Consider the following 14,270-nt stretch of genomic DNA (forward strand, 5'->3'; position numbering starts at 1 on the left):
TCACCTCTCCCTAAAACACTTCTGAGTTTTCAGGCATTATCTTACACGTCATCTCACTGTTACATGCTGCCTTCCCCACTGAGAAACTATTACAGCAAAGGCTGCCTGCTGTGATGAGTGTTGGCTACCCCAGGGCAATGACATCCTTCCTGACTTCACTTCTGGGCTGCTGACTGTGCCTTCCAGGAGACCTACATGAAATATCTCAATAATAAATTGATTCTCAATTTTTGCTACTTATTCTTAGGTAGTGGAATAAATATAAAAAAACTTAAATGAAGGGAAAGTGTTACTTTTTACTGTTGTGTACAAAGTAACAACTAATACAATTCATTTTTGCCTACAGGCAAAAAGTAACTGTTTGCAAATTAGAATGAGCAGAGGAAAAATGTTCCTGTGTTCTTACCTCTACAGGTTGATGATTTTTCATGCAGCTTAAAAAAGAAGAAATCCTTTTTGCATCTAACCTGTGCATGGTAGCTTCAAGATGCTCATAAATTGAAGCTGCTCAGGAGTTCACATTGATGAGACTTTGATTTCCTGCCACAGGCAAAATGAACCCCAGAATGCTGTATTTAGCTTCTAGGAGTACTCTTTCTGTGTCTGTTGGTAATTGCGGCAGTGTTAACATTTCTTGATAAGGTTGGATTTTTTAAGTATTTCTAAAGGTGTATTTGTTTGTCTTTTAGTTGGTACTCAATTCTGGTGTTTGATTTTTATTCATCTTGTTAGTTGTTGTTTTGGCTTTTGTTTTTCCTGGCATCTTAAACTTAGTGACACAACCCACGGCGTCAGTATGTTTCTGCTTGTAAATATTTGGAAGCACTCACTTTGTGTTGGCTTGGACCTTAAATGCTCTCTTGCACCTCTGATAAAAAGGTTTTCTGTACTGTGGAGATTTGATGATGTTTGGTACCAACAGCTGCCAAAACATACCTTTATCTCTTGTATTGCGCCCACCAGCTTAGGCTGCACAGGCCCCCATCCAACCTGGCCTTGAACAATTGTAGGAATGGTGCATTCACAGTTTTTCTCTGGCCAGCCTGTGCCAATGCCTCACCACCATCTGAGTGGAGAACTTTTTCCTACCATTTAACTTACATTTTCCCTCCTTTAGTTTAAAGGCTTTCCCCCTTGTCTTATCACTATCAGACCATGCAAAAAGTTGGTTCCCCTCCTTATAAGTTCCCTTTAAGTACTGAAAGGCCACAGTGATATTTTCCTGGAGCTTTCTCTTCTCCAAGTTAAACAAGCCCAACTCCCTCAGCCTTTTTTCATAGGAGAGATCATAAAGCCCACTGAGCATCCTCATGGCCTCCTCTGGACCCTCTCCAATGGCTGTATGTCTATATTGAGCTGGGGTCCCCAGGGCTGGATGCAGTAATCCAAATGGGGCCTCTTGATGGCAGAACAGAGCAGGACAATCACCTTCCTTGTCCTGCTGTCACCCCTCTTTTGATGCAGCCCAGGATACAGTTGGCAAATTTAACACTTTTAAAGTAAAGAAATTTAAAAAAATTAGGCACCTTAAAATTAAATTATAACTTTCTTTAGTGCCTTTGTAGTGATCAGAACTTTGGTAGTCTTTGCTGTGGTGCTGTGACCTCTACAGGGAATAGCTGTGTCCATGTTGGTCAATCAAGGACCTTTGTTTAAGCAGAAAAACTTTTACATTAGAAAATCTGTTCTTCCATTCATTATTACTATTATTATTTAAACTATAGGTAGTTTTTTTTTTTTTTTTTTGGTAACTTTCTTTGTTGCCTGGTGGGTCAACAGAAGTTCATTGGACCAGGCTGAAGCAGTCACTGTTCTTGCTGTTGTGTGGTCCAGATTCTGGCCGGGAAGAACATACAATGTGTATGCTAAAAAATACATAGAGAAAAGAGCAGTGAGAAATGAAATGCATTACCTGTTCTGTGTGATGCCCACAGGGCTGCCAGAGAAAGGTATGGTGTACCAGTTACAAACCTTGGCAAACCTGCATCAACTCAGCACTGTGCAGGGCCCTGCTTGTTGCTGTCTTTCTGGTCATGGGCACGGTGCTGTGGCAAAGGCTGAGGATCTGACTATCTAGGTCTGACTCTTCTTTGTAAATTGAAAGCTAGAACAAGTTCATGAAGAGATTAAAGAGAAGGAGCTGTGTCAAAGAAAACCCCATCTTACATTCTAGGTGATTTTCTGAGCTTCCTGAAGCTGCAAAGAAGCAGCAAAATGATTTCCATCTGTTATGCTCTAACTAATTTGGTTTACTCCTATTAGCTCTTAGCTTGAGGTCAGTGAAGGTACAAGAACATTGCAGTGGATCCTCTTATTCTGTAAGACAATGGACATGATGATGGTGCTAAAGAATGCTGCATTCAGACCACTTGTTCTGGCTTCAGTGTTGAAGATCCTTCCAGCCTAAAGATGACTGACAGATTAGGTATTTTATATTTTTTAGTTGTTATTCAAGCTTTAAATCATACAAACTTGATGTTTGCACTGAAGTACATAGGAAAGCAGCTGAAAAAAAATCACACAACAAATTGTTCTGTGGAGAATACTGTCTTTGATTTGGGGTATCCGTGTCAGTACAGGAGGAAAGACAATCCAAAGTCAGGAAAACACAGCCTTTAGGAAAAATCATTCTCTGGTGATGTTTTACTTAGAAGACAAACAGGTGACTCAAGAGCAGTGCTCCAGTATGCGAGAGTGCTATTCTGAGTAACAGGGTAAAGAACTATTCTCTGTATTTACTGGTGAAGTAACAAATAGCAATGAGCTTCACTTGTTGCAAAGAGTATTATTTTCAGGGAAAGGATTTCAGACATTTAGAATTACATGGCAGTATTGCAGACAGTACAACCTCCCACATTTGAGTGTTTAAGTATAGGTCTGTCAAACAGCCATGACAGTGTTGAGCACAACTTCTGTGGAAGTCCTTAGTTCTGAGGTAATACTTGATTAAACCTTTTAGTTTTTGCTGACTTGATTTGATGGATCTCCTAAGAATTGTTTCTTCTGTGAAAGCAGAGATCATTTTGTAACTTGTAACAACTTACCATGAATGCTGTTCTGCTTGCAGAGCTGATCAGTCTGTTGGTCTTTGGAAATGGAAGGTCATGGTGTGGCTTCAGAATGAGGACAGTGTGAGGGAAGTTAATGAAGAACCACCTTGAGGGGCCACAGCCATTTATGGGCCTTTTCTGTTATGATAAATCCTTCTTGGCCTTGGCTGTGTGTGATAGGATGAATTCTGTTTATGGTAATTTGAAATCTTATGCCAAGAAGTGAAATCATTGAATACAGAAACTGAACTGCGACCTTTGACTTAAGGACTAGTAAAGAGTTCCTTTACAGATTTACAGTGACATAGCCTGTAGTCTGCAGTGCTTTTAGATCAGATTCCGGCTGAGAACTTTACTGTACAGCAAGCTGTCATCTTCAAAAGGAAGTGGAAAACACAGCAAAACCTAATGCTAATATATATAAACGGTGAACAGAAAATAGGGATTGTAGTTTATATCTTTCCGTTTTTGTATTTATGGCTTTAAAAATATGAGATAGGAAACATTAGTGCAATCAGATGAATGGCAGTGGAATAGCCAAGATGATTGTGAATGAAATGGGTTTATTTGTGCTGATAATATACGAATGAATAGATATACATACCAGCTGATGGGATGAGACAGTAAATGAACTGTCTGAGAAGAAACAATGGTAACACACTGAGGAAAATCTGTGTTACTATGTCTTGGGTTGTATTCTACATACTAATGACTAAGCATAAATAACCTTTGCACTGTGTTGAATAAACATCATACTTTTCATTCTCCTTCACTTGAATATCACAGAATAAATAAAGTGAAAGTGCTTGAGTGATTGTTTAGTTATACATTCTTGTATTAAAATCATCATTTCATATCCTTCTGCGCATTCAAGTGACATCTTTTCTTTAGCTTTAAAGAATTATCAATGGAACTTCACTTTAAATGCAAGTCAGTATTGTAATGTTAGTTTAAAAGTTGAAGCAGAATCTACAAATTTTAAAGATAAATCTACTTTTGCTATTTTCTGCAGCAACTTTGATAAGGTAGAAAAAAATGGATCACTCTTCTTACTGTTACACCTATTAAACTCATGTGCTTGACATATTTTTCTCTGTCTGCCCATATCCTACTCCCTTTAGAATTAGTCTGGTGAACTGCAGCCAAAGGTCATCGTCATCCTCCAAAAGCTGCTGTTTTTGTTTGAGCTGGTTTGAGACTTGGGTCTGTATAATCCTGTTCCCTGTTTCTTGGCAATAGTTGATCACATTTAGCTGACATCAGTTTATTCTGAGGCAAAAGAGTTTTTCTCTCTCAGTGCATGTGAAATATTCAGTTGAACTTCAAATACCCATGCCTTTCAACTAAATAGTCTTAAGAGATCACTTCACAGAATCACAGAATCACAGAACACACTTCCTTTCTGTGCAGATTAAAACCTGCAGTCAGAATGCCCTTTAGGACTAATTTTGTGTAAGGTACAAATATTTTTTAAAGATTTTAAATGGTCTTCCATTATTATTTCAGAAGCTACGACCTGGATGTTATCTTTGGCTTTTAAGTTTGCTTAAGAAACTGCTATTCCGGAGTTGACAGCTGCTCTACTTGTACCAGTGCAACATGTACTGTGAAATCATCTGGGTTATTAAAGAACTCTAAAGTAAATACTTTTTTAAAAAAGTTTTTGGAGGTGTAGGACTTGATCTGAATCATTTAATCTCTCTGGTAGTGCAATGCTATATTCTATTATATTTGTGCAACTAAAGAGACTGCAAACTGAGGGACAGGAACTATAAAGCACTACGGGCATGAAGAGAGTAAGCACTCGCTTGGCTCTAGAGGTGAATTGCTATCAAGCTGTACCCGAACCCAGCAGCCTGCCTGCAAGTGTTAGTTTCTTAAACTTTAAGGAGCATTGAGTTCATGGTCTTCCCATGTCTGTCTGGGTTATTCTTGATATTTCTGGAGAGGAGAGGGGTGGATGAATAACACCATGTTCATGTCTCATAGCAGGTGAAAATAAGCCATTGCTTCTAGCATTCATGTCTCAGCAGATTCAGTTTAATCATTAATGCTTACTGAGTTCAGATGAGCTTTTAGAAAGTGCTTTTCAGTTGTTTATAATTGATATAAAATTAAAAAGAAGCAAAAAACCAAAGAACTTTTACAGGCTTTTTGTAAATAAAGAAAAAACCATAGAATAGTAGAATCTGTAGAGTTGGAAGGGACTTTTAAAGATCATTTACTCCAAGTCCCCTGCAGTGAACAGAGACTATGTGGATACGTCTATCCACAGCAAGATCAGGTCACCCAGAGCCTGATCTAGCCTCACCTTGAATATCTCCAGGGATGGAACATCCACATCTTCCCTGGGCAACTTCTTCCAGGACCTCACCACCCTCTGAGTAAAAAAAAATGCTCCTAATATCTAACTTAAATCTCCCCTATAGTGTCATGAATAATATTTAATGATTAAATGATGAAATTGTTGATTGATGAATATATAATAATGATTGATGATTAAGTAAGGAATTCTTGATCAGTCCAGCTCCTTTCTGTGATTTTTTTCACTGTGCATGCTGTTTTCTGTTCATAGGCACATTCACTTTTAATTAATAATAAATAATTGATAATCCAGCAATTGAGCTTAGAAAAGGAGAGTCGGTCGTGGCTTTACTCCCACAGATTTCTGAGGAACTCAGATTTTAAGATCATCTAGATGTTAAAGAGGAATGTCCCATAGTCCTGAAATCATAGGAAAGGAAGCTGTATGCACAGTCTTCAGGGTGAAGGAGGGCAAAATACCTGGGAGAAATGTTTGCTTGTTTTTATCTGTCTTATTTAAAAATCAATACATTTCTTTCACATGTGCACAGACAATATACTAAGATTTTTTTATTTATTTTTTTTCCCTTGCTATAAGAGTAGAGAGGATTTGCCTTGATTTATGTGTATGCAGAGGTGGGGAATGAGCACAAAGACATCTCTGCATTGTGCAGACTCTGTACATTTTGTAACATAAACTGCATATATAGCTATGAAATGAAAAAGATGGATATAAGGTATTATACGATGTAGGAAAGAAATAGAAAGGAAAACAAGTGGAAATGAAGTGTTTTTAAGGCGTTGGTGATTGTGCTGTTATTTTAATGAATGAAAGATGGGGATTTAAGAACAAAGGATGAAAGAAAAATTATCTGATAAGGTCAACCAAGCCATCACTGAGAAGCAGAGTAAACTGGTAACTGTTTTTTTGTCGTCTTTGTCTTGAGACCAGGAATATTTAACTTCATTTTGGAAGAGGAAAAGGTCTGTCGTGGGAACTGTAGGAATTAAGTGAAAACCACACAGCAGTCATACTTCAGTTAATTTGTGAAGAAAAGTGGGAATGTAATCCTGTTAATTTAATCTTCTTACTAATGTAATCTTTACAGACAATGGTATTAGATCTTTGGCAACTATGTGATTGCTGTAGCAGACTCTTGACAGATGAAATAATCAGCAGTCAAATATATGCAGTTAATTTGTATGCATCTAAAATACATTCTCTTCAGATATCAGAAGAAACGTGTTAGTTAAAAAAATACAACATTAGAACTACCAGAGTTAATACTTCTGAATGATCATAATGTTGGCTGTCCTTATGATGTACAGTAAAATCAGTTCCTAAACTCTTCATACTGAACTGACCTTTCTTTGTGAACAGAAGACAGTTGGGTTTATTCTGTAATGTGGAAATTGCTGTTGAAGATTTCATTTACATTTTACAGAAATAAGTCTTTGCATTAGAAACTGTTTTGTTTGTGTCCATCTGAATTAGGACTTCATTTTATGGGCTCATTTATGTTCAATTGTCATCTCGTTGCATAAGGAGACACTAAGGAGCTAACACTAGAAGCTGCCAAATGGAAACTTTAGTTGTTTGAATGTAAGGGAACTTTTTTTTTTTTTAAGTACACAAAGCAACAAATAAATAAAACCAAAAAATGCCACACTGTGCAGTGAATTCATACCTTCCATGTTTGATAAAGGTTTGATGAAATTATTTCTTGTCATTTTGAAATGATTGGTTGTGCAGTAAAAGCTGAGTAAGTGATCTGAGATAGAGAGTCATAGACCTTAAGGCCAGAAGTAATGAATTTCTCTGTATCCACAGACCAGTACATTTCTTCAGGGTAACTCTGCATGTTACCAGTGTCTTTTACTAGATATAGCCTCTGTTTTTTGAAGGATAGCTTTTGGGAAGGTGTCATGGTCCTACACAAGTACTTTATTATACTGCAAATAGCTACTTGCTGTTAAAGACATTTCTCACTTTGCTTTGTTCCTTTGAACAGCTTAGACTCTTAGATTAAAATAGTTTCTTAAGTGTCAAAGAGGGCAGGCATTTGCTGGAGATGGCTGCTTTCAAGACAGATCACAGGTTAAAAAACAAGCAGAAAAATGTTGTGCCAAGTATGTGTATGTGAACTATTCTTTTATTTTTTGTGCTTTTCTCAAAGCGAAAGCTAAGAAATTTAACTTTTTATGAGGTATGGCACTTAAGCTTATTGTACTCTGTGATGTGCTGAGTACCAAAGGTGCATGGTTCTGATCTCTGATGGCATTGGGTGGACTTATGAAAACTCTATGTGTAGGAGTAGAGTTTAGTAAAATAAATGCTTTAGTGGGGAATTTAGCTGAGGGCAAAAAAGTTATTGGTTCAGATTGTAACCTTTCAGATGGAACCATCAACACAGAGATGTATTTGTTCAATATTGTATGGGCACATTGATACTTACATGCTTGCAAAGTGTTAAAGATCCTTTGCTTCTTTTGCACTGTTGGTAACTTTATGTGTAGCTGAGACAGTAGCTGTTGCACCATTTGAATTAATGTTTTTTTTTTTAATGTATTTGGTGACAGTAGCAGTCTTGCTTTCCAAATTGAAAATAATGGTATGTCGAGGAACAGGAAGGTGCTACTGCCAGCATTGTTACTGCTAAGTACCATCATGTCCAACACCTTGCTCTTCCAGTCACCTCAAAGAGAGAGTGCTTCAGCTACTCAGAGATTTTATAGCTGTTGATTTTCTCTGAATTGCTTGTCCTGTTTTCTGAGAAACGTCAGTACCTTATGTCATCATTATTATGTCCCAGAGGAGCCAGAAGGCAACGAAACCCTTCAGTTAAAGTTCTTATGAACTAAAAGCAGTCCTGCTTTCTAATGTAAGGTGCTAAATAGATAATAAACACTTGTCAGCGGTACTTTATTTATTTATTTATTTTTTAGTGTGTGTGTGTGCATGTGTGAATATATAAATGATCAGCCAATGACTGAATAAATGGGATAAAAAAGTTCAGTTTCATGGAGATTCTTGGGACTATAAGTTACTGTTGTTTTGTCAGGTGGGACCAGGAGACTTTAAGATATTGACCTACATAGTACTGAAAACTAAAGAGTCTGAACTTTGCTGCTTACAGAAGAGGAACCTGTGACTCAGGTCTCCGCACTTACAGATTTGGGCTTTATGTTGTATGAGCAGCTACGTAAATGACTTGAACGTGTGCACTGTGGCAGATGATGAGCTGCAGTCCTTAATCTCAGCTGCATTCAGTCTCAGAGTTGTATATCTCACATGCTAGCTAGGGTCCTTAGTAGGGAAGTGGAGTGTGATTACCCAAGGTGTGTAGGGAATGTGCCTGTCCCAAATCCATTGATTTTCAGTTAGAATTGCCTACTTGGCTTTCTTAGAGGCTTTTGAAATTCCCAATCAAGACATCTATGATAAGGAAAATGTTCTGTAGGCTGGTAATACATCTGCCACTAGACCAGCTGTGGGGCTGTGATTCTGGAACAAGAGAGCACAGAAGGGAATAGGGAGCTTCCCTTCATCTCTTGCAGCTGTACAAGTGAAGGAGCCACACCAAGTAGAAACAAAACATAAAGTAAAAAAAGTCAGTGCTTTAGGAACAGTTGATAAATTGAGACAAAAATGTCACTGCCCTGCTCTGTAATGAAATAGAGTGCTTTTAAAACACTGCTTCCTTGTGTGGAGATAACAGGACATTTTACACGGTGTCATTTTATCAGGGGTGACAGAGAGATGTGAAGTCCCCTTAAGCATCTTATGAATTTAGGACAGAATTTGTAGCCAAAAATCATCCTGTCAGTCGAGATCATGTAATCACAGTTCCTCTCTGATTAACAGAACGCTTGTATTTAGATTGCACATTTACATTAAGAAATCAATGAGTGGGTACAGGACATGGGCAAGGCAGGAGGAGGGGGTGCAATCTGTGTAAAGGAGCTCACAGAGAAAACCAAAGAGGAAGGACACAGATGGTGGAAGCGGGGGCAGGCTGCTTGGAAGAATATGAGATGTACAGGAACAGCAGCAGTGCAGTCAGAATAGTCAGAGCTCTGCTGGAATTGAAACTGGCAAAGAAGGTTAAGGACAAGAAGAGAGGTTTCTGTAGGTACATCAGCAGCAGCAGGGAAGGCAAAGAGAGTGTGAACCTGTAGCTCAGTGACGCTGTGTGGTGAAAAAGCTGTAGCACTCAGTGCTTTTTGTGCCTCAGATTTTACTGCTGAACCTTGTCCTAAGGGCACCCAGGTCCCTCCGTCTTACAGCAGAGTCTGTGGGAGGGGAGCAGTGTCTGTGGGGACACTATGTGTATCTGCAAGGCAGAGCTAGGGAGCTCACTTGGATGTTTGCAAGTCCATGGGACTACATGGGATGTTGTCTAGGATGTTGGAGGAAGTGGCTATCATTACTCAGCCCTGGTGAGGCCTCACCTTGAGTACTGTGTGCCCCTCACTACAAGAAAGACATCAAGGCTTGTTGTCCAAAGGACAACAAAGCCGTGAGGGGTCTGGGGCACAAGTCTTGTAAGGAGCAGCTGAGAGAGCTGGGATTGTTCAGGCTGGAGAAGAGGAGGCTCAGGTGTGACGTTACGGTTCTTTACAACTGCCCGAGGGAAGGTTGTGGTGAGGTGGAGGTTTTCATTAAGTATTAGGAATAATGTTTATGCAGTCCTGATGGTGAAGTTCTGGAATTGATCATCCATGGAGGTGTTTGGAAATCAGCTGGCGATATCCCTGAGCAGCCTGACCCAATTAGACCTGATTTAAGCTGAAGGCTGGGCAAGGCATTTTATTCCAATGGAAATTATTCTGTTATTCTTTAACATTTCCATTTTTTTAGTTAAAGTTTTTTTTTAAATAATAGTATTTCTTGAGGTCATTGGGTCTCAGTAGACCCACCCCAGGATATTTCTTATTAATATTAATTGTTTATTTCTGGAAAAATTCTAATTTACTAAGGTAGTCATTGAACAAACTGAACACCAAAATACAATTTAGATGTAAATTTATATGTCAGTGTTTAGAGCAGCAATTCATGGTGACCTGTTTTACTTGCATTAAGGTACCTGAATTTCACTCAGTTAGATGAATTCTCCATTCAGAGGACAGGGGCTTTTGATGTTGTTCTTTCAAATATCAGTGTACTGAAGTCTTGTGCTCAGGATCTGCCTTTACAATCAAGCTTAAGCCCTACTTAGTAGGAGCTGTTCTTAGGTTTCTTAACCTTTATTCTTTTTTTCTTTTCTTTTTTTTTTTTTTTTTTTCTTTCTTTTTTACCTTTACATTGTATTTGTTTTGAGAACCTATCTATATATTTCTGTAAAATTGACAGGTATTCTCTGAAGCTGCACTGGGCAGTATTTACTAATGTAATTATTGTTCAGGATTTTAAAATCATGGTCCTGAGTTGCTTGGCCTAAAAATCTCTCTTCTTTTATCCAGGTCAACAGAAACAGCTTGTGCAGAGCAGTGAATTTACAAATGTGAATCAAGCTCTACTTTGCATCATGTTTGGAACTAAGAGGTCAGTTCTCATCTTTGTTACACTTTTAATCTCAAAAACAATACTATAGCTGATACGTGTCTGTTCTCAACGTTTGTCTGTTCTGTGTGAACCACTGTATAAAATACATGAGCTGGATATATTATTCTTTCTATTACTTTGATTATTTTTTCTTTGCTGTACAGATCTGGTCTACTTTAATTGGCAGGTATGTGGTATAAAAGCCATGTAGCAGACAAGGAAGCACTATCCCCATGTCATTATGGGTCCTGACAGGACTGCCAAAGAAAACACCGTGCTTGTGCTGGAGGATATCCCTCCTGTTCCCAGAAACAGAAAATAATAACAGGACCACAAAGTACAGGTTTAAGATACATTTTTTTCCTGTCATTTTTGGTAGTCTATACTGAATACAAGATAACCTCCATTTCTCATTCTGCATGATGCAGTGTCATACCCCAAATGCCTCAAAAACCTACATTTCTTAATCTGCACTCTCTGAGTTCTCCTTTTAAGTCCCAGGTGGTGCAGTTCTGCTCCTGTATCTGTAAGCAGACAGCATGGCCTTGCTCTCAGCTGCTGCACAAACTGTTGTGCAGTGGCGTGCTGAGCCACCTTTCCAGGTATCAGCTTTTGTACCTATGGGTCTTTCACAAGGGAGTTCAGTTTCTCCCTAGAACAAAGATACTGTAGGCCATTCTTCCTCTGCATGAACTCCATGATTTTTAATCTTGTTGGAAGACTGTGGGGTATCTGTTTTTTTCATATAAGCTTATTTGAATCTCTGCATGTGAAGTATTTTAACACCTTTGCCCCTTGAACATGACCAGCCTAGTGAAGTCTACCCTGTGCAGTGGCAAAGTACCTTTTACCTTACACCTTCTAGAGTTATAGAAAGGGTAAGCTACTTCCACAATAGCTTACAGTTTCTAACGGTTGGAAAGAGAGGCCAGCTTGCCTCTAAGAAGGAACATGTATGAAGCAACATATGCTGTGCCTGCAGGAATCAAGGGTAGCAAATAATAGCAAAAGGAATTTGGTTTTCTGAATCATCAGCTCCCACAGCAGCATCAGTGTGTGCTGCAGCCCTGCCGGAGTCACAGTATAGCCAGGAGCTGCTGAGACCTCTAGTCCCTTGTGCTTCTATTAGGTGCGGACACTGCTGTCCCATGAGGCAACAAACTCAGCTTGCTGTTTTGTGTCTGTTTGACTTCTGGTTCTGGACTCTATTAACGATATCCCAATAAAATATTTTGTTAGGGTAACCTAAAAAGGTCAGGAAAGGGAAGCTTGATCTTGTTTTGGAGTAAATACTGTGTATGTTGCTTTGGCAGTGTGATGCATTTAAGATAACTGTTGCTGAGGGTATATTAATAGAACTGTAAACTTGCTGTTTGAGGATTTCTGCTTTAAATTGATTGGCACTGCAGGATATGAAAAGTCAAGTTAACCAGATACTTTATTTTTCCTAGATGACTGCTAATTGTGAATAGGAAAATCTTGTGTTATTACTGATGTAAAGCTTGTAAGCTCCTACAAATAGGCTTCCCAAAATTACTGAGAGTTTCTGAAAATCTTGGTTTGATATGTTAATACTTCTCCTAAAAGGAAAACGTATTTCCTTGGAAATGTCATTAGAAACGAAGCAATTCTTCTGTAGGAAAAAATGACTGAAGATTTATTTTCTTCTGAAATATTTTGGAATTAGTTCTAGTTGTACACTGCCAGTTATAATCGCTGCAAAACATTTCACAGTCACAGCACTCTGACGCAAAGGTTGTATTATCTCTTGCCACCAGTCTGTTCGAAACTATCAGGTATGCGCTGGCTCAGGTCCTTTCTTCTTTTTACCTTCCTTATAATTCTGCGTACTACTTTATGTTTAGTTGATGGTCCTTGTTGGCCTGATTGAGTAATGAGGTTAATAAAAGTAACTGTGTTATCAGAGCAACTATGACAAAATTTATATTATGAAGATATTTTGCAGCTGCTTTGTAAGAAGCTGTTGTGAATGTGAACTGATGCTGCTAACAAAAAGGTGCATTTCTCTTGATTTCAGTTTGATTTGAGAGCTGATCCCAAGCTTCTAAATGCAGAACTGTTGTGTTTTTCCTGTGTGGTCTTATATTCTGCTCTCGTGTTTTTCTCTATTGTGTTAATTTTTTTCCCAATTAATTATATTTACAGTAGGCAGCAGCGTGGAAATAGCAGAGGTCAATAAGTATACCAGTGAGTCTCTAATGTGATGTATTATTCATGTTGTGTACTCAGCTCAGTCTTGCAAGAGCAGTTGCTGATACCACTGTCTTCCTGTGGAAAGGAAACATATGTAAATGGTTCTAGGAAAGAGATTTTTAGTTTGTAGAAACCTACTTTATGTGTGGCAGAATTGGGATTTGCTCTGCAAAGAGGTGGTAATCAGGCCCCACATTAGCACAGCCTCAGGATTTGCAGCAGAATATGGCTGATTGCCTACTTAACTGTGGTTTTCAGAGATGTTCTAACCTATGGTTACATATATTCTTCAGTTTTGAAGCTTTATGTTGTAGAAGTCAATTACATTATGTCAACCTCTGGAAAGTATTTTTCCTCCATGACACACTTGGATCATCTTTCCTTCTCTAGCTTAGATCATCGTGCTTCAGAAGTTGGTTTGTGCTGAAATGTTTGGTCTCAAAGTGAGTTTAACTGACTGAAGGAAGCATTTGTGAGAACAGGTGAGAAGCATGAGAGCCTTTGCTTAAGCACTGTACAGTTCCATTGCTGGAGCTGCATCTGTTTTTCCTTTTTTTGAGGCACCTACTATGCAGTAAATGTTTTAATTGCGTTTGTGGTAAAGGATACTACCATGGTACCATGAAATGCACAGACTAACACTAATATCTCTGATTAATCAGAATTTAGCTGGCATATCGAAGTGTGATCATCTCTTGCCATAACTGTTTGGCATCTCCTTCCTCCTGCACTGCTTTGAAGCGCAAGAAAGGTTGTAGAGCTAAGAATGGAGCAGGAGTCCATGGAATCTGTCATCAGCTCTTATGCTGTCTAGGGCTAGTGGTACTGTGTTTAATTCTAGATATTTTAGAGGAAAAATAGAGCAACTGAGGTGCTGGTGGCTAATGCAGCTGCTAGCTTCAGTTACGTACCAGTGTAAGGTTTAGTGCTTTGAAATGGGCCGCCCACTGCTGACAGGCTTGGCCTTTGGTCCAAGAGTTTCATAACACAGCATCTGTTCATGGAAACAAATAGTTTTCTTCCCAAATTTTATTCTATTCAGACATTCAGGAAGTCTTTGGATTTTTCCTGGGTGAGGCTTTATCAAAAGAAGTGTGGCTAGCAGGTTGAGGGAGGTGATTCTACGCCTCTGCTCTGCTCTGCTCTTCTGAGATCCC

The 14,270-nt window shown here is 38.7% G+C and overlaps 1 protein-coding gene across 5 annotated transcripts in view; it reads left to right on the forward strand.

Annotated features, from left to right (window-relative positions):
• The window catches only part of OXR1 (oxidation resistance 1), a 226,639-nt gene that overhangs the window by 22,391 nt on the left and 189,978 nt on the right, over positions 1-14,270 (forward strand). For all 5 annotated transcript variants that reach the window (XM_032442874.1, XR_001553586.2, XM_015856040.2 and 2 more), the window contains one exon: positions 10,818-10,899. In XM_032442874.1, coding sequence (XP_032298765.1) covers positions 10,883-10,899 — 17 coding nt within the window. In that variant the 5' untranslated portion in view covers positions 10,818-10,882. Of the gene's footprint in view, positions 1-10,817; positions 10,900-14,270 lie in introns of those variants that run through there.

This window comes from Coturnix japonica, chromosome 2 (genome assembly GCF_001577835.2).
Source record: "Coturnix japonica isolate 7356 chromosome 2, Coturnix japonica 2.1, whole genome shotgun sequence".
Taxonomy (NCBI): domain Eukaryota; kingdom Metazoa; phylum Chordata; class Aves; order Galliformes; family Phasianidae; genus Coturnix; species Coturnix japonica.